Here is a 23,994-nt window from a genome sequence, read left to right as displayed (position 1 = left end):
GACAATTAGGAATAACAAGCAACAAAAACCTCAGTGTTTGTGATTTAGACGAAAGTGGAATTTCTTGCACAGTCATATAGTTTTTGACAAATTTTGTGACATATAGAAGATGGTTTGAACATGACCTTTCCAGCCAAGCTAGAAAGGGTTTTCAAAATAACCTAGATCTGAGCTACAAGCATTCAGATTTTCCATCTAGTTGACAAAGTCATCAATGCACTGAAATAACTGGTCCTCAAACTGTAACAGAAATGTGCCACCTGCCAATTTATAGACGATGCAAGCCCAATATTAATGGAAATTTCACTACAAAATCCTTTGTTACCTAAGTATCCACACAACATATAACCATGGTTTTACTTAAAGCAATCTAAAATATGGGGTACTATCAGTTCAACTATATTTTACAACTGCAAGTTAATTTCTACTAGGAGTTCCATTTTGGTTTCCCACTTTGAAATAAGCCTCTTGCCTCAAAGCTGACAATTCAGGTTTCAGGTTGAAGCAGGATAGTTCAAAAGACAGGAAGTACACTAGGCGGTTCTCCAGAATCCTGGCAATTTCAAGTTAGAAATTTTCACTAGAAGTAATTTTCTTTGCACGTGGCAACTATGCAACCAAAACACACGAAATGAGAGAAATTATTTTATCAGACTCCCCACAGCAGTATCTAACGCCCAGAACTAACATTTGGCAGATGGAAAATGTTTCCAATGTTACAAATAAACTAACTTCTGTGGTTAATTTTCAAGGAGTACTGAAGAACGCAGCTGTCACTCAAACACATAGCCATACCTTATAAAGAGAGGCAGGCAGTGATCTGCCTGATCAGCATGAGTGGCGGAGACACAGAGAACAAGGGCTCTTTAATCAAAAAGTTAAATGTCTTTAGTGGCAACTCTTTTCCCTGCAACTATCTTTTCGATCCCACAGCTGGATCTAAGTGCCTCTGGCTCTCTTAAGAGTTTAATTCAAATATTTTACACATTGAAGTCTATAAAGAGGTTCCCAATGAGTTTCATAGGTTTTGGAACAAGCTTATACTGTGTGCACTCGTAACAATTAGAGCAACACCCTGCACTTATTTTTAAATTGCTCCTCCATAAATCCTTTATGTGGCTGTTAAAAACTTTAATCTACAGAACTACAGAAATTATTTTACTTACACACAAGGATAAACAGGGACTAAACGGTTTGTTCAAGGTCTAAAAGGAGTAAGTGCCAAGAGTAAGATTAAAATAGAGACCCACTTTGTCACCCACCTTCAGCATGAGCAAGCTACATCAGAAGAAAGACTATTTTCACCCTTCTTTGATTTTACACAGCTTAGATCTAATTAAGAGGTAAATAAAATGAAATCAACCTTGAAAAGGTCAGAATTCTTTATGCCTGCCATCAGCTCAGAAGCAGTTTTATTCGGGGATTTTTTTGCTTCATTATCTCACTGCATCTAATAATTCAGCAAGTCTAAGCAAGGCTGCTTCTTGACAGGCTCCTGCTAATATGTCTACAGGACCTCTGGCAGATGCAAAGTGGCAGGCTCTCAGAGTCAGGCAGCTTAGCTGAGGTGTTGGAAATAGATATTAATTTTTCCTTTTGGATTTCAAATGTTCAGTGCATGGTCATGCAGGAGCGTCCTTCCTCAACTGATCACAGCCAACCTTGAAAGTCATTACTGCTTTATTTCAAGCTATTTAATTTTTCTGGATCACCTCATCATTTCCCTCCTCCCCACAACATCCAGCTTGCCATTTCCCCCACAAATGACCTATCACCAGCTGTTACACAAATACAGCAGATTGCTGATTTTCTAACATCTCTTGGCTGTTTACAAGACTGTAGCAGTTAGCTGTGCAAGTCCAGAGTCAGCCACCACACATGACTACCAAAGTGACTGTAACTACCAACATTAGCTACATTGACGCATTTTTTTTGGGTGGAGGGGCTTAACAGGCTTAATAGCAGCACTGGTAATTTCAACTTCTATTTTTAATCATCCTAAATACTGAAAATACTGCATATAGAGAGAGGGGGAAAAAAAAAAAGAAAAAAGAAAAAACCCAAATAAAGTTTCCCATCTCTACCCAAAATCCAAATCAAATCCCCCTTCCCCATCAAAGAAAAGAAAATTAGAAAACAGCTTAAAGAAAGCGAAAACTCAAGGTGTATAGTTAATCATCCAAAACTGGAAGTACGTACTCTGAAAATCAAGACCACATAGTTATACAATACAGAGAAAGTCCCACTGGAAGCACAACGAAACACTGAAGATGAACACACGCACACCTTTGTGCATAGAATTTGCTTTTCAGCTGGGGATCTCACTGTATTCTGCCAAAATTCATTCATCAAGTCCACTACAATCCTAATGCATATATCAAAATTAGAATGATTTTACATATGGAGAAACAATTAGATTGTTAGGAACCAGCATATTCAGACTCCATGAATTCCTATTTTCCAATTTCTATGTTTTACGACATAGACCATCAAGACTTCAAACTGCAAAACACCTTGCAAAACATAAGGGTTAAGTGGGTTGTGAAATAAAAATTGTCTCTTGCACATTGCACTGCCACAGGACACCAATAACCTATGCTGTGCTCATTTACAGTTGTTCTAGGAAAACAAAGAAAAAAAAAGACATCCCAGCAACTTCAGTGCAATTCCACATTCAACTCCAACGATTCTCTCATCAAATAAGGCTCTTCAGCTCTTTCTTCCTAGCATTGAATTGCTCCCCACAGTTAACCGCACCAAGTTCGCACCTAGCACCTATGGGTGGCACAGCCATAACAATTCATATGCAGCTCCCGTACTTCTCCCCCTCCACAGCCCACTGTGCAAGCTGGTATCCCATTGATATGGGATCTGTGGACAGCAGTCGGGAGAAAGGAAATCTTTTTAACCTACCTGCAGGCTAGAACCAAATGGTTTCTCTTCACATTTCAGCTTTCTACTGCTTCAGGAAATGCTTTACTCTTGTTTTTAAATATCAAATCTGACTTCTTGTTTAAACTAAAAATGACATATGTGATTTTTGCTGTATGAAAATAGTATAGCTTTTGGTTTGTTTCCCCCCTCCCCTGCTCTAAATCTTAACCAACAGCATCATAGTCTGAATTCAGCAAATAAATACTTGCAGGTTTTGCTTCCTCTACCGTTTTGAAATTGAAGGGTTTTTTTTACATTGTAGATTATCTGTGTTGAAAGTAGTTTATGTATATATTAGAACCATATATTCAACCTGGAAATGATCTATTTAAAAGGAACCAGAAAGTCACAGTACTGCATTTCCAAGAAAATGCATACAGGCTTAAGTCCTAACCAATAAGTGCACAGACATACTAATATCAATATGTATCTATGATACACCTATTAGAAACATTCCCTTGTTCAATATATTCTGCTCTGCTCTAGCTGAAATTTGTTTTCATTCAAAAAATAATTTATTAAAAAGTAAAATATCCCATGACTAAGATTTATCTTAGGTATAGGCTTTTCGACACAATCTCTACACAAGATACGTGCAAAAAAAGTTTCAATAAAGAACGTAGAGGTTGTGACGCAAGTTAGACTCGATATTTCTCAAAGAAATAAGAATGAAAACTTTAGTTCACTTTTCTGCAGTGATCTTTCCCCAAAAGCTGCTGAAGGGAAACAATGAAAACAGACCAATTCAACCCATCAGGGCCAAATGCTGTTATTTCCCTTTACAGTTATAGGAAATTAAAGTATCCTTCATTCAGGACAGAAGTGAGACATATCCTCGGCAGCAATCCTTGAAATGGACGGATTGGAAATAAGAGGTGCAGCAGTGCAAAGAATATAGAACTATCATGTTTTAAAACTCATTAAAACAACATCACAGCTGTCAATACATTTTAATATATGCAGCAGGTTTCAGGACATAAAATATAATGAGCAAATAAACCATATTGCTCTCCTCCTGCCCTTTCATAGCACAATCCCTCTGCCAACGCAATTTATTGTGTGAATTACTTTGCCATGCAACACCCAAAGAAAATAAGCAATGGAAATCAATAATCTCCAAATTAAAAAATAATAAAAGTAACCTTAGATTAATGACAACTAATTTGACATATAGAGACAAAGTTCTAATTCCCTACGCAAAGCCAGAATTAATGACAGTTCTTTCTTCTATTTCTGCTCACCTGGAATGGGATGGAGAAGAGCAAACACAGGATCACATCCCTGCGAACCTAAAGAGCACAACATCTATGAAGAACCCCAGGAAGACAGCGTGAACTGAAATGGAGCAGTTCCTTACTGTCCTCAATATCGGCTACTGCAAAGAATTTTAATGCCACTGACTTCCTTGGGCTTTATCAGATTTAACAGTAATGGGGGGGAACAGGACCCAAAGCATTTGGCCCTAAGCCTCATCAGATAACCAGGTTTCATATTTTAAGTGAAAGGCAGAGCTCGGTACTCCTATAAGCTCCTAATTATTTTAAAATATTTGCACAGGAAAACTAGAAGGATGAAATCTTCTAATATATCAGGTTACATTCAACAAATATCCTGTCCTAAGTTTACCATACACTCTCTTTTTCCCAGAGCAACAAGCAGCATGACAGTGCCAAAGCCAATAAAATTGACCAACACCTTGATTACTTCCTAGTACAAATGGTCTGCAAAAAACTTGGAATTTGATTCGTTTTTAGATCACTTTTTCCAATGTGTGGCTCAGAAATATTTTCACAAAATGGCAGTTTTAGACACCACAAATATTAACAGCAGCAGCTATGTATTCATTAAAGAAACTTCCTGTTACTAATGGAAATCATGTTCTTCAAGCCTTGCTATCAGTTCATATATTCTTTAAGTGATTAAATAAACTTTCCTTAAAAAGTAAAATAAAGAGATCCCAACTAAAAATCAGCCACTGTGAAAGTGCTTTTCTACTACCCATTTTACAACATCCATTCAGTAGAATGAGTCATGAAGACACAGCAATCAGAAAGACCATATCCACTGCATTCCCATATGCAGTAGCCGACGAATCACAGGCATGATTCAGTTCTAAAAAGGAAATAGCTACCACTAAGTTGTGTCCCTTTCTTTTTCAAAGGCAGCGCAAGTATTCAGAGTCACTTTTAAAAAATAAAACAAAAAACAACCCTCCCAGCCTCCACAAAAATCCAGCAACCACACCACAGTGGTAATCTTTGTAAAGGAAAGCACAGAGCAATGAAATAAAAAAATAAAAAGGTTGCTTATAATTTAAAAAAAAGAAAACTCAAAGTCAATTGAAAAATTAGTTTTTGCAACCTCATGGCTTTTAACAAGAAAACTTTGTTGCCAAATGGACAAGTCTCAAACTAGCCACACGCTATGTACCAAACTTTGTGTTTAACACATGAGCCAGAAATGGGTTCTTCAGTTTCGCTCCGAGGCTGGAACCAGTAACAAATCATCAGGAACAGACCATGAAAGTCTCTTCTGCTGCTCTCTGGAAGTTCTCACTGTGCTGTCATAGTGTCACCTTGTGCCTTTAGGATATAAACCCATAGCTAATGAGACAGAAGCAAAGGTCATCTTTCCCAAGACTGGATTTCTTAAAGATAACAAGTTCACTTTGTCAAACCCCCACGTAAAATATAAAGTACGTACCTATACAAGGTTAGCTAGCCCTAACTAGGTTAGCTAGCAGTCAGTCATTATACCATGAGAAACATGCTCTCTACAGGATATAATAAATCCTGCCCTTTTAGAAATTGCAACTTTAAGAAATCTTCAATGGACGCCTATTTAACAGGCCCAATGAGAAGTGGTTGCATGGAAGCTCTTACTTATCTCAATGATTCTTCACGTGCTGACTAACATATCAAGCAGAAAAGGCAACGCTCCACAGATAATCTTCTCTGAACGTCATCTACCCTTTGAAACACTTACACTCAAACAAGAACCTGGGAGCATTAACTATCAAGGTATGCAGTCTGCTACTCGTAAATTACAGGGTGCACTTTCTACAGCTCAGATATTGCAAATCTGAAGATTGCTAAGAACAATGCTAGAACATTCAGGGTTTAATGTCCGTTATCAGTTTAAAAAAAAAAAAAAAGTAACCTCTGGCACCACAGATAAATGTATTTAAGAAAATAATTGAAAGACTTATTGGCAAATACGAGCGTTCAATCACACTTCTCCAATTTCATGCAATAGCTTGTGATTTTACAACTCAGCTAAACAATATGTACCTACAGGTCTATGAGGCCCTCAGCTACTGTAACAGAAATAAACAGCCTATGCTTTTAGTTATCTAAATGCATAATCATCCATTTATCTTTTAGGACATATCTATCCCCACTGCTAAAGCACACATATAGCGTTAATGTTTCTAAATGATTTTACAGAGAGTATTTCAGTTTCTTTCTGAAGGGAAAATGCTGAACTGTTCTCCTCTCAGACTTACTGCAATGCAAGTACTAATACGGGTGGGAAGGAAAGGCAAACTTTCCAATCCCTTCCTTTAACTCACAAAATCTTCATTTTAGATACAGCTATTAAAAACAGCTACTCATACTTGTTTCCCCTTATTCCTTTGCAGCATCCAGTGAACACAAGATCTTACACACTCTCCAGGGCGTACTTACCCTTAGTTCAACTTCTTTGCCAAGTAAGTCATACAAACTTGCTCCTTTGGAGGTGATTTCAGAAGCAAGCTGTCTAGCTGCCTTCAGATCAGCAACCTGGAAACACAGCAACAGCACTGAATAGCAGAAGAGAACCCCGACAACACAAAGACAATCCAAACAGATTTTCCCCATTTTGATGTTAAAATGACATAGGGGGTCAGCACAGTCACTGAAACACTGCTGTAACATTGAGGGAGTTGTCCACTGAATCAAAGTGAGCCCGTCTCTTGATCTTACTAATGTCCTAGAGTAGGCTCCATCTACTCCTAGGTGAAACCCTAATCACATCAGGCCAACAGAAAAACTCCTCAAAACTTTCATTTTGCCTCTGCCCTGGGTAACACCAATCAACAACTGCCTAAGGCAAACTTCTTAGTTTTCATGAGCAAAAGGACAAAGCATACATTCCAATGGCTAACACATTGCATAGGTAATGTTTTTTGATACTCCAGAAGTGGTTTTTTCATGATTTAATCAAGTACTTTCTTTCAAGAGACACAACATATTTTACACAAACATACACAAATTCTTCTTATAGGAAAATCTCTTTGTGGTACTGCCATTTTTTCCAAGAAAAGTAATATTATTGCCTAACAAACAGATATGAGATAATATAGCTATAAAAGAAACACAGACTAAAAATATCAAAAGGTAGAAAAGGTGCAAACAAATTAACAACAAGCAGTAACAGGGACTCAATTTATTTAAGACTCTTTCGTAATAGCTGTAGAAGGATTTTATTTTAAGAGCCTGAACAGCTTTGATGTCTGTTATGACAATACAAAGATTCCCTTTTCCTTCAAAGCAAACTGGTTGAAAAACATATTTCAGTCAGTATTGTGCAAGCTTCCTCCTTAAAATAAGGTTAATAGGTTGGAAATATTATCTCCTCTGGCCTACTCCAATTTCCACAATTTCAATAGCGCTCCGAAACAAAGATGACCAGTATCATGCCATTGTTGCTTTGTACTATGCTGCTGGTCAAGACGACACAGAGATTAAACAAGTCAGAGTACACAAATTCAACTGCAGAAGGTTCGAGGTAAAAATACAATTAAGTCATAGCAATTCCCTTGTGAGGACATTCTCTATTTAAGTTTCAGACAGAAAATAGATTTGTTTTTCATAAGCTAGCACAACCCCCCCCCCAGCCAAAATAAAGAGTCCAAATTTTCCTTACTTTTGAGCCAAGATCAAACTTGAACTTGCTGCTGTCTTCCTCATTCACTTCTGTGTGCTCCATTCCTTTGGTATTCATGGCACTGTAAAGCACAGAGGTGATCTTTAACAGTTCCTTCACTGCATAGCCATCTGCCTGGTAAAGCTTCTTAGTGTTGAGCTTGATGTGAGCTTTGGTAGCCTTTCGGAAAGAAAGAAATTACTATGTCACAGAGAACAGGATCTTCATTTATGTATTCACACTTCATTCAAAAGCACTTTTTTGGGGCACCATGCTCTGCTTTACAGAAATAAAATTTGTTGTTTGGAAACACGTTTGTCTAAAACACGTCACTGATGTTTCTAAAAGAAAACCTTCTGATATACATGCACTTTCTGTATGTCAGAAATATTTCCAGATAATTATCAGAATGAAAACACTCAAACTATCCATTAATTCTTCCCTGTGTGAAGATCAGCAAAAACCCTGTACACCACTTAAATTCAAATTAAATTTAAGTGGAATGTTAAGTGCTGCTCAGGTCTTGTGCTGATGCTGCACAGGGGTAAATTTCACCCTTAATGAGTTACAAGAATAAGTTCAATTATCCTAAATTAACTATCTTCTTTTCCAGGAGTACCTGCAGAATGATATTTTATTGTTTCTTTCAAATTATTCCCTGCTTTGACATTAGTGGCTTGGATCCCTTTTCTTCCAGGCCTGAAAAGCACAGGCAAAGGGGTAAGGAAATGCCATTAAGAATTAAAACATTATCTTTTTATACTTGAAAATACTAAGGGGAAAGAAAAGTTAGCATAGCAGAAACTACACATCTGTCGCAGATAGGACACAAATGCAGTTCTTGAAATTCCTGACAAGATTATGCTACAGATGGACAGCCACAAAGAGCCAAGAGCAAACAGCAGGTAAAACTTCACAAAAGCCCAAGATTCAATCATTAACGTGGTACAAGTTTTGTCCGCTCTGCACTGACCTTCACCGAGTAATTTACTGCAGGAAAATTCCCTGTGAAACTAAAGGGACAAAGGACCAAGGACCACATCTCAAACAACAGATTTAGCTCCAGCTTTTAAAGGAAAAAAAGCAACTTAGCGAAAAGTTGCAGGCCCACATCTTTTCTTACACATCTTGCCGAGCTTTGTGACTTTACAGTCAGATTTCTCCATTTTTCAGAAGCGTTTCACTCTTACTTCTTTCTCGCATAAAATTTCAACACAGCAGAGAAAACTGACTATACTTGTGCTTCCTGAATAGAGGAAGACAGCTAAAAAGTGAAGTCAAAACTTCCAGAAAGATTACTGATGTTGTATACCCTGACTGGGGGGAGTACAAGACTTAAGGCACAAAAATACCTGGTCACTTTTGAAAAATTTGACCAGTATGACCTTGCATTAACCAATGCACAAATTAGAGAGCCAGATATGCTCTCCTTCACGTTTTTTCAGTAGAAGGAATCTAAAAAACTACCTGTAGAAGCAGTAGGTACAAAATTTAAGAGAAGCATGACATTAAATTGACAGAAACTGTTAACTTCTACACAAAGGAGCCTAATACACCACATTATAAAGCATGCTGTTAAAGACAGGAATTCCAATTTCAATTTCATTCAACCCCAAGAGAGAAAAATCAATGTCTAATAAAAAGGAAAAAGTGTTTTCCACTCAAAGACTGCTCGGAAAAACAAAAAAGGTAAAAATACACATGCTAGTATGTATATTTTTCAGATTGACATAAGGTTTCTGCTTGTTTGAGCAGGTAACTTCATGTCTGGAAAACGTGAGCCTTGGTCACCTATTTTATAACAACTCTGAGTGGTTTTAAAGTATCATTGAAAAAAAATCACCCCCACCTATTCTGAATGTCAGATTACCACAATGCAATACAAAAGATAATTTAAAATATACTGCAGAATGGCATTGATAGGCAGAAAGTTTGCTTTATTTTAAGATGTCTTACTATTGCTACAGAGCCAAATTTTGGATGCAAAACGGAGCCTCAGTAAACAGCGATAAAGCCAGAAACGTGAATGGTTCCTGCCTGATCCACAGAGTAACGCTGCACTGTTTCACTGCCACTGTTGTTGCGTTATGTTCCTCTTTCTGGGGAACCTTGAAGGTTGGTGGATTTTTACAGTTCCATCCTAGTTTCATGCGTGTGTTGGGGGTCGGAGGGAAAACTATACCACCTAATGCACAAGTTATTGTCAACCAAAGGGTAGGATGAGCACTTTTGTCTTTCCTTCTCCAGTGTGTCCACATCTTTCCTATTACGTTAAAACTTTCTACCAATTGATTAATTCAAGTCACAGACGACCACAGGAGTCAGAGGTACCAGGCAGATTTACCTTCCTACCAGGCAAATGAAGCACAGACAAAACTACAAACGGTCAGACTGATCTTACTCTTCTCCAAGCCACTCAAAATCATTAGGTTCTGACAAGAAGATTCAAACAACAAGAGTAGTTCCAGGACTCAGAACTACAGATACACCACACAAGCAACAAACCCTGCAATTTATCCCCTCCGCTCCCAAAAGATTGTTTTTTTTATAAATATTTTTGCAATATAGTGCTGTGTTTCACTGCTCTCTACTAACACATTCTTGGGCATGTAAGAGCTCCCTGCACATTACCACTAGGGCATTCAAAGAAAAGACTAATAGTTCAGCCCCAGAGAGCCTTCTTCAGTTTCAACAGCCATCCCTGTTGCTGAGCATTTGCTGGTTTTGGTGCCCTGACACAGACCTGTAAAGCACCCAGCCCAGGGAGTCCATACCAAGAGCAGGATTCGGGTGCCTATGGCAGCGAGCAGTTCCAGTCCTTATGACCAAATAGGTAGCCAATGACTGTGTAATCTAAATGCACAAACAGCCCAAGGAAAAAGAACCACAACTCCCAGCTGAGTGCTCCAGCCATGTGGTTATGGAGTCCTGACCTTTAACCTGTCTAGCCCAAACATTTTGCAGTCCTTCCTGTACAATGGCACAGTTTCAACTGGAAGAACAAGGATTGCTTCTTTGCCTTGCCTAATACTTGGGATATTCTCCTCAGAGTTGAGGTAGGGGCTCTAAAACTCCACAGGCTGAAACGGAAACCGAACATGTCCACCATGCTTCCTTGGAAGCATGAGGTTATTAGCAGACATTGCTTCCACCACCTCTCTCATCACTGCTTTTAAAGAATGCATATATAGCTACTTTGGCAAGAAGTTTGGTGTCCTGGTTTGCCAACTACGCATGCATGAACGCATCCCTGTGAGACTGAACTCTCAAGAGACTTTATATAACACTGTCTCAACTTTGGATCCCAGTGGGCACAAGTAGGAGCCAGGTGTTGAGCCATCAGGCAGGGGCAGTTCTAGGTAGGCGAATGATGAAAAAAGTCAGCAGACACTTCTGGAACTTCTAGGTCCAAAAAAGAGGCATTTGGTAAGTTCCAGCACTACAGGATTAGCTACCCACTTACATGAGCACATTTTGGATTCCCATTTTATGCTTAAGGACCTAAGTCTGGTTTTGGATCTGACCTTGAATCATTAGAGAAAATAGAAGGGCAGAAACTATTGTCTCAGATATGAAACAGTCTTGAACTCTTAGAAATATTATAGCAGTCTTGAACTATTAGAAATATTAATTAGATTAGAAATATTTAAGCCCAGTGGCATAGGAAAATGCACCATGTGAGTAAAAACTTAATATATTTTTACTCCTCAGTCAGTAAAGGAGATAGATACTCTAATTATATTTCATGATGATTAACCTACCCCCAATATTTGCTTTTGAGGTAAATCTATCTCCATTAAATGTCACATCTGGCTATAGAGGCAAAAAGCTATTAGCTATTGGAGAAGATAATTGTGGGTTTCATGGACGACAAACTATTATGGAAATGTCTAAAAGATTTTCTTATTCTGAAAAGAAAGAAAAAAACTCCATGCTGGACAGTCTGGTTATTGAAGAACTACAATAATCCCCTTATTATCTTGTAATATTAACTGAGACTTGAAGTACAGGATGAGTAAAGAAATTTCCACTTGTTTCATCTTCTGCATCATATCATATAATTCTTCAAAGCCTCTAGGGATATCTTGCATGAAATCAACAATTACAAGAAAAATGATGTATTACTATTATTATTTCTGATTCCATCCTTGTCCTTTTAAAATAGGCTTGACTTGGAGGGGGGAAATCTCTCTAAAAAAAATAGATCTGTCAATCACATCTTACGATGCTCCAAGGCTGAAAAGTGCATTGTGGTATATACAGAAATGCATGATATTTCAACACAATAAAATTAGGAATTAAGATAATTTATGGTGGACACCATCATAAATCTCAAGGCAAAAGTTGGCGTGGATAGAGTGTCATTTTAAGATACCGTAAAAACAAGTTTCAGAAAAACTTTATAAGGAATTAATCTTTGGCTTTAGCATAAGGATTCCCATTGTCTCCTGACACACCTGTAGCCCTATTCAGTCTAGTCTATCTGATCAATAGTGCTACGCAAATCTGTCATTACAACAAAGGTTCGTGCTGCATCAACATAACAGGTAACGTGAACAACGTTATCTTATTCCATCGGACTAAAAAAAGTTAATGGACCAATTCAAGTATGCTCATGCTTTAAAAAAAGTCTATGAGAAGTTGCAATACTTCTGTGTATCCAATCTTAATGGAACCAATCCTTATAAAAATATCACATATTATAATATTATATTTTTATTTTTCTACAATAATAGAAAATAGTAAATATCCAGGATTTTTTTTAAATATATATAAGATCAAAAGCATTACACTTGGGAAGCTGGAAGATTTTTACTATTAGGATTTCCATTTCTCCCTGAAGTGCTAAAAGCCTTTTGTACTTCTGTTTTAAGTGAATTATCCGGTCCTTGATCTTTTCAACTTCAGCCTTCATTCTAACACCTCTCTAACAGTAGGACTCATGATAAAAGGTTCAGTACAGTAACAGCTCCTTAACAAAGACGAAGCTGGTAAAAGATTTGATCTGGGAAACACATGCCTTAGAGTAAGGGAGAAGGCTCATACAACAGAACACCAGCGTATAATTTTCTATCAAACTGAACAAATCAGTAGAGGCTATGGCTACACTAGTGTATACAAAAGGGTCAGGTATCTGAAGTTAGTAATAGATATGACAGGGTCTCTTCAGAACCCATTTAAAGGGTTTCAAATCATTTCATATCTATAGCTGAATCTTCCACTATCTATCTATCTATATATATAAAATGTATATCTGTCTCTCTCTATATATACACACATACACACACATATATATATTTCAAACTGAGAGTGATAAGGATGAATATTGTTTTATAGTGTCAGATGTTTAGATCCCAATTCTGCAAAGACATACACATAACTACACCATTTCAGTAACACTACACCCTGGCCAGTTCAAATTTATAACAGCTCTTACCACAGGGCTTCAAGTCATGGACAATGTCTCCACTCAGTTTGGTGCTATGCAAACACAAACCAAAAAGATTCCCCTAAGCCCAAAGGGGCTTATGATCCAAGTAAGAACTCTTCTATCTGGCTTTACTACTATGACTGAAATGCAGCTACCTACATTAATATGTATACATTTACACCTGCATCACTGCAAGTTTTGAAGCTGTAATATCAATAAGGTTCAAGAACAAACCACTCTCTCCCCTGTTTCATCTGCTCACTATTTTTTAATCCTTAGCAGAATATCCAGGTCAATTTTATAGCTTGTATATGGTCATTTTAGAGAGAAAACAAAGATGATCTGCAGTTGACATGCAGCACTATAATACAATACGTGTACTGTATGTATACAATACCAGCCACCCATGGCAAGGAAATTACAAGGAGTTAAGAGATAAAGCATTAAGTCTAATATTGAAGAATTATGTCAGTGTGCTTAAACCAGACCTACCATAAACTGAGCGACAGCCTTAATGAAAAAAACCCGGTCCTTCTCTGTCTCCACATCAGGAGGAATATCAGTCTGAGGTTCATACCTGTGGAAAGAAACATCCATAGATTCTGACAAGAAGTACATCTGCAGTATTAAAAAGACTGGTACATCTGTGAGGCAGAGTCAGACAGAAATCAACATGTAAGAGACTGCAAAATAAATCTTTAGCTCCTAGTACAGGTAGAGTATCTAAATCCTGCAATGCATACAATGGGATTGCGTAAAAACTGCAAAAGCCATAAAACCCAAGATACTTCTGCAGAAGTACTTGTTACTTTTGGGGCCTGAATGAATCTTTTCACTTAGTTTTGCAAAGGAGCAAAGTTTAGCTGGCTTAGTCAAGTCTATGAAATATTTGCTTTCAAAAATAATTTATCATTTACATCACAAGATGCTTACATCATTCAAACTGAACTTAATCACATATAGCTTCACAAATTAAAAACACTAGGCTTACAACTAATAATGCCAACCTTTTGGATAGCATGTTAAAAAGAGTCTTATTAAGAGTTTATAGCAAAAACAGTTCCCATGTAATTTGAAAAGTTGATATATGTTACCATTCCTTGAAAGACAGGAAGAAGTTCACACTCACAGACATCATTTCAAACATGTTACTTTCAAAGGTAATCCAAACTAATGAAACTGATGTGAAAGTGTGTTCTGCAAGAAATTTTCTGAACGCACAGAGAAGCAAATACAGAATTCTGGTTACTACCTAACCTTGTTGCCAAACTAACTTCTCTTTCCCTAATAATGTATTCAATATTAGATCTTTATAATGTCTTTCAACTTGAAAGATTGTGAAATGCTTTTTAAAAGCTGCTAGTGAGATAAAGAAACTTCTAGAGTGGAAATCACCAGCCAACAGGAACCAGGGAAGAAGCAAGCAAGCAAATTCCCTAAGTCTAATAAAAGGCTTTGAGATTTTCAATTTGCACAGACAAAATAGCACCTTCACTTTTAAATCACATTTGAGACTAAGAGCAAGTCAAGTGCAAATTAGCCTCTTGGTTTTAAAGTACAATTAAAAGGCTTCTAGAAGCAGGAAAAGCTGTCTGTTGGCATTAAGTGCAGATCTGACTTGCAACAGAAACAAAAATCTAGTGTTTTGTTGCTATTTGGTCTGAAGTCTGCTATTTGGAGTGAAGCACCTCACTAATAGGCATAGGGCTCCTAGTAATCTTGTAAAACAGAAAATTAAAGATTTGAAAGTGTTCAGGTGCATTAAACAAACAGTGTTGTTTTTTTAAAAAAAAAACATTTTTATTTTCTTTTAATTGCTCTCTTGTGTTGCTGTTGTATATTACGGAGGGATACTGATTTTCGTTTTTAAATATGAGATGGAAACAGCAAGTAATTTAGACCCTTGTTATTAACAGCAGTACTTTAAAGAATATTAGGTAATTTAATCCAAGTAATTTTGACTGGTTTAAGTATTCCCTTATTTTATTTCTTGCCACTTGTGATAGTATTCCGTAAACATATAATGGAAGAGAAATTAAACTTAATGGAGATTAATTATAAATCCAGGCCAAAAAAAAAGTCTGAAAAATGGATCACTTCCACATTTTTTCATTGTAATATTCTACACTGAGTAGTTTAAAAATTAAAGTATTTTATTTTTCCATATACATGAGTGAAAGAAGATTATGTGTAATTTAATCAGCACATCAAATTTCATAGTTATTTAAATAAAGTCTGTCAAATAGGTTAGGTGGACATAAAACCACATCTTGATAGTTGCAGATTAGTCCTGTGGATTTTTTTTTAAACATAGCATGAATGCTACACGCTACCAGGTTGAAACAATAATTCTGATTACAAAGTAAGAACTAAATATATCCTGAGAAATTCTCATTGTATACCATCTCGTTTAGGGTACAAGATCAGATACAGCAAGGATGATAACTGAGCTTGTAGAACACAGGACTGAGGGACAGAGCTACACTTGAGCAATAAATATATCCACCTTCAGGAGGCAATCTCTGCCAGGACTGAATCATTTTATTTTTTACTTCACACATTTTTAGGCTTCTATAATTAAACTAAAGAGCTGAAAGAACACTGCATCACATTTCAATAGGAAGACAGGGTACACACTCAGCAGCTTAATAATGGGACAAAACCACAAAAGAGTAGAATACCCTTATATACAATTACCCTTAATTATACCCTTAATACAATTATAATACCCTTTTCATTGATTAAAAGCCAAAGAAACGATCACTCCAGCTAACATAATAAAAATGGAAAAACCAGAATATTTGATAATTTCACTTTACCCCTACTGAAACATTACTCAAATCCAGAGTGATGTGGCCATGCAGGGTTCCTTGCAGTGCCGAGTCACTATTGTATCTGTCACTGCAGAACACTAGCAAAAAGCTACCACTGTGCGTTCCAAACATTAATCTTGTCTTCCAGTTTGAAAACTATTTTAAACTGACGTCTAAGTAAGAACCAGATCTGGAAGTCTGAGTTAGGACTTTACTGCGTCAAAGTTTTCTGAAGTGTCAGAAGGGCCATGCTCTGCGCAAAGGGAGATGTGATATACCTCACTTTATTTTCAAGGAGTGCTTCCAGAGCATTCAAACACCACAAACGATTTTGAATGAAAATAGCTCAGTCTTGTACTGCCTGAATTTAATACCGCCAAAGCAAGGCTCAAGCTGTGCTGTGGACTACATAGTCTCAGAAGAGAGGAAGCTACCACTGGTAGCCAGAGAAAGGAAACGAAGAAAAAAGCTTTCTTTATTGCTTGTGTCATTCCTTTGGTTTAACCATTGTTGGCTTCTTTGAAAAAGCACAGCGATATCCATGATATACGCAAACTATTGAAGCCACAGGTCAGACGCTTAAAATGCGAGCTTAAATACCTACTTCCTACCTGATACTCGGAACAGTAGCTCCCTCAAAACAGTAGCACTCTCTTTCAGTTTCTTTAAGTTCTTCTTTAGGCATCTTAATACGATTTCACATCAAAACATCAGCTCCAAATGCAAATGTCACATCCCAGCATCAGTCTCGACATTCATTAGCCTAATCACCAACCTTTTCACTAGCCAGAGAAGCACCTCTGAAACTAGCATGAAGTTTGGGCTGCGAAAATTCTCCATAGAAATGAGTCGGGGATACCCCAGTGCCCTCATCATCTCCGTGAAATCTGAAAAACAACCAACAGCAGCGATTTCTTTTTCCATATCCACCATGGACATCGCCACCAACTCAGGCTCCCACAGCACACTGTTCATTCACCATTAAACAAACCCTGTTAACACTACTCGTCATAAAGCTTCTGAAAGGATTAAGGGAGAAAAATAACATCGTTTCCCTAGCAAATTATCTCTAACTAAGTAAAAAGTGATTTTTCAACCAAAGAGTCACAGGTAGGGAGAGTATTTGAAAATAGCTCACCTTTATAAAACACACCTTTCAAATAAAATCAGCTAAAGACTGCACTAATCAGCGCTACGCCAAGGCAGCACTACCCCAGCCTCGGTGCCCGAGCCCTCGGCCGCCACGTTTTCACGCGACGTGAGAGCAAAGGTTAATTTAAGAAACACTTTGACCGTCTTGGCAGCAAGACTGCCTGCGCCCGAGGCACCTGCAAGGCCCCGAGCGCAACTTAATCCACCCGCGCTGGATCTCGGTGTGGAACTGCAGGGCTTAAACGAAGACTTAACAAAAACTTAAAGCTGAATATCCCCGAACGGCGGCCGGGCCCCCCTCCCCGCTCCCCCCGCACCGCCCAGCGAGGCGCCCTCACTCCTGAGGTCGCGGAAGGACATCGCGGCTCGGCGACCGGGAAGCGCGCAGGGAGCCCGCGGGCGGCGGCGACCGCCACAGCCACCGCCGCTCTAGGCCGCGCCGCGCCGCGGGGTCGCTATAGCAACCGCCCTACGGCACCGCGGCGGGGCCAAACTGCCTTAGAAAGCGAAGCGCCGGGCTGGCGGCCGAGGCCTCGGCGCCCCGCGGCAGCTGCGGGCGCCTCAGCGAAGAGCCTGGAGGGGCCGGTGCTAAGCCGTGGGCGAAGACAAGATGTTCGGGAAACGGAGGGGGGAAGGAGGGCCCACAAACCACCTGCGGCCGTTATCCGAGAAGAGGCGGCAGCGCCCCTGGCAGCGGCGCTGGAGGAGAAGGCCGCGCTCCCTCAGCCCCGGGCTCTCGGCGGGAGCGGAGCCGAGCCCAGGCCTGCTGCGCGCCCGGAGAGGGCTGCCCCCCGCACCCCCGCCGCGGCGGGGCCCGGGCGCTTCCCGCCCGCCGGCCGGAGCCCTCGCGGCCTGGGCGGCGAGGCGAGGCGAGGCAGGCAGGCCGGAGCGCCATGCCCGCAGCGGCCTCTGGCCAATGCCCGGGCCGCGGGAGCAGGCAGCAGTCTCGTCCGTGCCCACGGAAAACCGGTGTCGCCGCGACAGCCGCCTTCCCCCCGAGGCCGCCCCCGCAGCTCCTGCCGTCAGCTGTCGCTGGCTGCTCGTGTCAGCAGTGTTTCATACACATGGGCTGCTGGCATCCGGAGCCTGCCCCGGCGGAGCACGTCGCCAGCAGGGCTTTCCATGTTGACGCATCAAGTAAGGACAAGATGACACTTTTTCTGCCAACGCTTTGTGGTTTCAGGTGTCCTGGAGGCATAAGAGCTCTGACCCCAGGACTCTGCTGAAACACCGGACTGAGTGGCCACAGCTGTGCTGACAGGGCCATCGATACTGCCGGGGGGAATGAGCTGGAAATGATCTAGATGTCAGGCTGATCTATGGCTGTCTCGGAACATTTTGCAAAGCTTTCCAGTTGTAACTGCCCAAGTATATATAGCACACGCACACATCTATGCACCTGGCTCTATATTGAGCTGTACCTATTCAAATGATTTTAAAAGTAATCAAAAACAAGGAAATAACAATGTATCCTTGAAAGATAAGTACTGAAAAGAAGCGGCTGCATTAGAAAATATGAGGCATGATTAAAGGTCAAGTTTCTTATGATGGAAAGGCACAGGATAGCAGACCTTAAATAAGTCACTAGTTCCAGATTGAGCATCAGGCATCTAATAACTTTGGCAGGGAGTACGAGAAGGAAGGAAATGTTCCCCTATTTTATTGCTGTGGTACATTGACTAGTGGGATGTATTATGTGTGGGGGAAATCCAAACTCATAAAATAAATGGAATATAAATGGCTGGTGTATTGTCTACCGCAGGCACATCACATCTTCATATAAATATCAATGATATTCTGATAAGAGAATATTAGATAGCACAGATGTGCAGTTGGAGATGGGGTGGATGCAGCTTTGAACAGAACGGGCCCATAGGGAAGCAAACTGCAGCCATTTAACTGTGGCAGAAGCTCATGCTGCGTCAGCGAGGGCTAAGCCCTGCTCCATCCCGCTGTCCCGTCCCTGGAAACCTACGGCCGAAAGAAAAAGGGATACACGTCTATAGTCATACCTCTGACACAAGAGCCAACTCCCATGGACACAACTCCCCCTTCCACAGCAAAATGAAGTTATTCTTCTGCCATGTAGTCCCCTTCCCATCTATGTGCCCCATCTGCCTGTGACAGGCGTGCATACCACTACAGTTCTTGATCACAGCTACGCATGGACCTGGGCTCCCCAAATTCTCTAGCTGAGGGGCAATCTCCAGACCTGGCTCCCCTGAACCCCACTGCTTCGTTCCTGTAAGCAAAGAGCTTATACTTTAATCCAAAAGTTACCCTACGTGGGGGAAGCCAAGGAGCGAGAGGCAACAACTGACACGCTTTAGCGGGACAGAGACACAGAAACCAAAACGTCAGGTCCTGAGCTGAACCTGCCAGCAGCTCCACAGCACAAGCGCTCCTCTGCCACGGGATTGCAGGCCAGAGGTGCCACCACTTGCATGAATGAAGCAGCTGTCACCCCCGTGGATTCTGGATTTTGTTTTGTATTTTTGGACTCTGCAGACTCAAAGTCCACTGGGCCCAGTTGGCACTGTGGAGGGTCCTTTTCTCCCTTCACTATTACAAAAACTAGAAATCTTGTTGGAAAGGAACAGAGACCGAAAATTTTAGCCCAGCTTTCTGTGGCAACAGGTGAATTGTCAGACAGCAGCCATGGACAGAGCAGGTTTCGGAGTACAGCTGGTAGCATCTTTACTGCCCGCCTGCAGTGACTGGCCTCCATCTGAATCACTAATTCAGCCACAGCCCCTGCTAGGAGCCTGGCAGGGCCTGGGAAGAAGCCAGCCTGGAGCGGGGCTGGCCAGCCCTGTCCAAGCTGTTTGTGAGCATGCCAGGCACTGACCATCGCTCAGACCCAGACAGACTGATTTCTAGAGGAAGGTGGTGACCCTACCTCTCAGCCTGAACCACTGGTGATTAAGGAATTAGCAGCCCCAGCTGTGAATGTCTTTATTCTGAAATGTGGTTTGGGATGTCAGAAGAGACCATTAGCAACAGCTATTATTCAACACCTCACAGATAAAACAGTCTGCCTGTTTCATATGCTGTACACATGAGTTTGGGGGCTCACCAAATGACTTCAGGACTGACAAGCTCTAAGCGTGCTACAGGGGGAGCCAGGCAAGCCTCTCACACCCCAGCCCTGCTAGTATGATTTCATCCTATTTACTGCCTTCCTTCTGGTTTCAGGACTCTGCCAATGCATCTTAGTCCAGCAATCTGGCTCCCATACATCCTCAAAACACAACTGGTGTGTAGTCATCCTTTGGCCCGCAAGCATCCATTAATCAATGATTTCACCAAGAAATCATTGACCTGGGCAGCTGAACAACATTGATTCAGGCTACATGCCATCACGTTGCTTTTGACTGCTGAGAGCATGGTTAGTACAATGTGCTTTTAAGTAGTAGTACATCGTTCAAATGAATAGTCAGACTACAGACAACCTGATGTCTTTGTGACAGCTCCCAGCTGAGCAAGTGGAGCGCCCGAGTTGGCTGAGCATAGACTCTCCTTGCCTAAACTCCAGACTTCTCCTTAGGAGAACTTTGTTTTCTGGACCAATGCAAGAGACACGACCTCTGTGATCAAAGGAATAAGTGAAAGACAGGGAAGGAGAAGTAGTCACATTGCAAGGATAGCTAGGCTCCATCTGTTTCCTCTGCATATTCATAAAAGCCATTTTCACAGACTTTAGAGAGGAAGAGCTCTTGCATCACATTTGCCCAGGCAGGACTCTCCCTTTCTCCCATATATTTTTTCCACTGCTTTGCCCTGTCATTGACGTTTCAGGAGTGGAGAAACAAAGTTTTGATTTGTCGGTAGGCTAAGAGACCCCTTTCCTCACTGTGTTATCCAAATAGTCCTTATGTCTAAGACAGTGTCATTGATCTCGCTGTCAGATTCTACAGATGATCAGCCAGCATTTTTCATCGCTTCCAATATCATCTTAGAACTGCTGGTTGCACCCTTCAACAAAGGCTCCCTGTCTCAGGCTCCGTGCAGTTCCATCACTTCTGGATGTTTCCCCTGTATCTGGCAGGTTTTCAACATATAAATAATCAGTTCTATTAATCTTTCCCTGTGTCAGTCCCTTCAGCCTTCTGAACTCTTGTCACCATCCTTTTATTTATTTTTAAACAGATCTACCATTCTTCTCCTAGGCTGTTTTTTGGGGAGGGCTTTGCTATTACACCTTTCTAGCCAAATTCTTACTTCCTACATTATAGTACCTTGCAGATTACCCTCTTCACAAGATTTTTCTCCCAGTAACAGAGAATAATGTTTAATGGAAAGTTGCTATTTCATGCTGTTCCCATGGGGCAGACTTTTACTTTGAGTCAGGTTGACCTTGGCCGTGCTTGGGATACACATCTGGGCTTATGGACACAGTAGGTAGATGAGGGCCTCTGGCCAGTTATGAAGACAGGACTCATTCCAGCTTATACACAGCCTGAAGGAGTAGCAGTGGTGCCCCTGCAAGATAATTGGAATGGAGATTTTGATGCCTTAAAATCCAGAATGAAACTGTGCTCAGCAGCCAGGTGAGCCATGCCTGCAGGACAGTTTGGAGAGAGGGAGCGTGAGGGCACGGAGTGACAGTGCTGCAGTGGCCACAGACACCTTCCCAGGGGACAGGCTGAGACATAGGAGGGTGAAAAAAACTATGTCTCATGCTGAGACACTCACCTGTAACCCTGCTTCTGCTATGTGCCTAAAGCAATGGCTCCAGTATATGCATGGTGCAAAGTACTAAACCGTTAGTCTTTCGCTGTCCCACCACCTGCTTTCCCATGTATTAGAAAAGCCAGCAAGATTTGATTTTGCCTCCTAAATATGCAGAATAAAAAAGTTTCATGCTTTCCCCACTTGTTTCTGGTACCGTCTTACCTGGTCATTCTTGCACTGCAAATTCAGTCCTTCATCCTAGGGATGGGGCGACTGTAGGTCTTGGCATTGCTAGGACATACTCTGTTGTTGAAAATCTGATCAAGTAAGAGCAAGTAATTTTTATTCTTACTTTCCTGATGTTTTTAAATCAGGCAGAGAAAAACCTTGAGATGATTAGGCATTCCTGAGATTTCTCAAGCACCGAATAACAGAACAAACTCATCTGTGCTGTCCCTGTTGGGAGAATAGGGTAAAAAAAGCCTCCAGCTTCATTTATGCCCCAAGAGACCCTAGCATGAAGTCACTGTACTCTTTAATTTACTTGTCTAAGTCACCTTTTAGACAACAGGGTCTTCTTGATGCTTGAGAATACTTCTGCTGGGTCATTTCCCAAGCTACGTTAGATAAATGCTGTAGGAGAACATCAGCTTTACAGACAGAGCCTTTATAGCTTGAGAGATTCGGAAGAGAGTCTGCCAGAAAAATTCACTCCCCAGAGAGGGGCCGATGCCAGAAAAAGCATGGTATGAAAGTGTAAAGTTTCCATTTGGTTGCTATATGCAAGAGTCCTATAGATGCTTCACGCTCGGTCTTTTGCATCCACTTCCTAATGTCTAACTTGCAAGTAAAAGCCTTCTGCTCCTCAACTCAGAGCCTCCCTCGTTACCCAGCCGGGACAGATCAGTTTTCACCTAAAGGCTGTTTTCTGTCTTTCGCTGCAACATTCACTGCCCCCGTCCACACCGTCAGAGGTTTGTTTGCCCCCGAGGGCTGGCTTGGCACACAGCCGGCTTGCAGACTCCTTGGTGTTAACATTGCAGTTGCAAGAGCAGCCCTCTTCCTTCCCACCTTCCTTGCCACTTTATTTAACATTACCCTCACTGCAGAAGCGAGAGAGGAAATTAACTGCTACTTCCAGCTGCAACAATACGGTGCAGACCCAGAGAAGTGGAAGTGGCTTAGGGTCCCTGGTGGAAGCCTGAAGTGCCATGTGGGCTGAGGAACCCAGGGGAATCTGCAGCCTTTGTGTTCGGTGAAGGAAAACATGCAGGAATGTCACGTTTCCTGTAATTACATTGCACAGCAGCTCCCTGCCTGCTAATGCGCTGGCATTAAAGAGAGCGCTGAGAGCGGAGTGCAATGCCCAGGATAACAAGCAGCCCATGTATCAAGTGGAAGGGGTAATACATCAACAGCCACTGCTTGATCACTCAGCAGATAAGCAAACAAAGCTACTGAGGGTGAAAAAGCATCTCCAAGCAAGTAGATTTCCAGATCTATCTCAGACTTCACCTGACAGGCCAGGAGAAGAGACTAAGCACTCATTTGTATGCAGTGAAAAGCAAGATTGCTTTTCCCCTCTCTGCTAGCTCTCCTCTAAGCTAAGCACCACCTGGCCTGCCTGAAGCCAGCCAGAAGTGCTTATCTACCCCCATCCTCCTGGTTCTGGGGTGTCCAGCTTAAGATGACACAGCACAACTGGATTTATAGAGGTATGGGGACCCCTCGCGTCTCTGGGAGCTGGAAGTTCAGATCACCTTCCCTAGGAGCGTTGTTTGCTCTTGAAAACTTTTGGGGTGTTTTCCTGCAGAGTCAGCATTTAGGCTCTCGACATGCAAGGGGGAAGGGTACGGAGAGCAACCAGCCAACACGAGCACAGCCTTAATCGAACCTCGTCACAGACAGAGAGTCAAAGTAAGCTTGGAATAACCCTATCACCAATTATTGATTTGGCCTTTGAGATGGGGCTCACCAAGCAAAACACAGTGCTTTCCCAGCTGAGCAATACATGCCCCATAAAGAACAAGGGTGAAGTAAGCCCTACTGGGCAAGGCCTTCTTCTCTGAGCTCTGGTCTTCC

General features: G+C 41.2%; 1 protein-coding gene across 8 annotated transcripts in view; it reads right to left on the bottom strand.

The window, feature by feature from the left end:
* Positions 1-23,994, bottom strand: part of CLUAP1 (clusterin associated protein 1) — a 94,072-nt gene that overhangs the window by 58,601 nt on the left and 11,477 nt on the right. For 2 of the 8 annotated variants that reach the window (XM_068908797.1, XM_068908793.1), the window contains exons 2-5: positions 16,862-16,973; positions 13,766-13,850; positions 7,843-8,022; positions 6,621-6,716 (exon numbers count right to left, since the gene is read on the bottom strand). In XM_068908797.1, the coding sequence (XP_068764898.1) occupies positions 6,621-6,716; positions 7,843-8,022; positions 13,766-13,850; positions 16,862-16,962 (462 nt within the window). In that variant the 5' untranslated portion in view covers positions 16,963-16,973. Of the gene's footprint in view, positions 1-6,620; positions 6,717-7,842; positions 8,023-13,765; positions 13,851-16,697; positions 16,974-17,224; positions 17,782-23,994 lie in introns of those variants that run through there. The other 6 variants (XM_068908794.1, XM_068908799.1, XM_068908798.1 and 3 more) reach the window with 6 other exon arrangements.

The sequence above is a fragment of the Struthio camelus genome, chromosome 15 (genome assembly GCF_040807025.1).
Source record: "Struthio camelus isolate bStrCam1 chromosome 15, bStrCam1.hap1, whole genome shotgun sequence".
In the NCBI taxonomy this organism is placed as follows: Eukaryota; Metazoa; Chordata; class Aves; order Struthioniformes; family Struthionidae; genus Struthio; species Struthio camelus.
The sequence above is the reverse complement of the archived record's forward strand: the minus strand, read 5'-3'. Positions and strand labels throughout refer to the sequence as shown.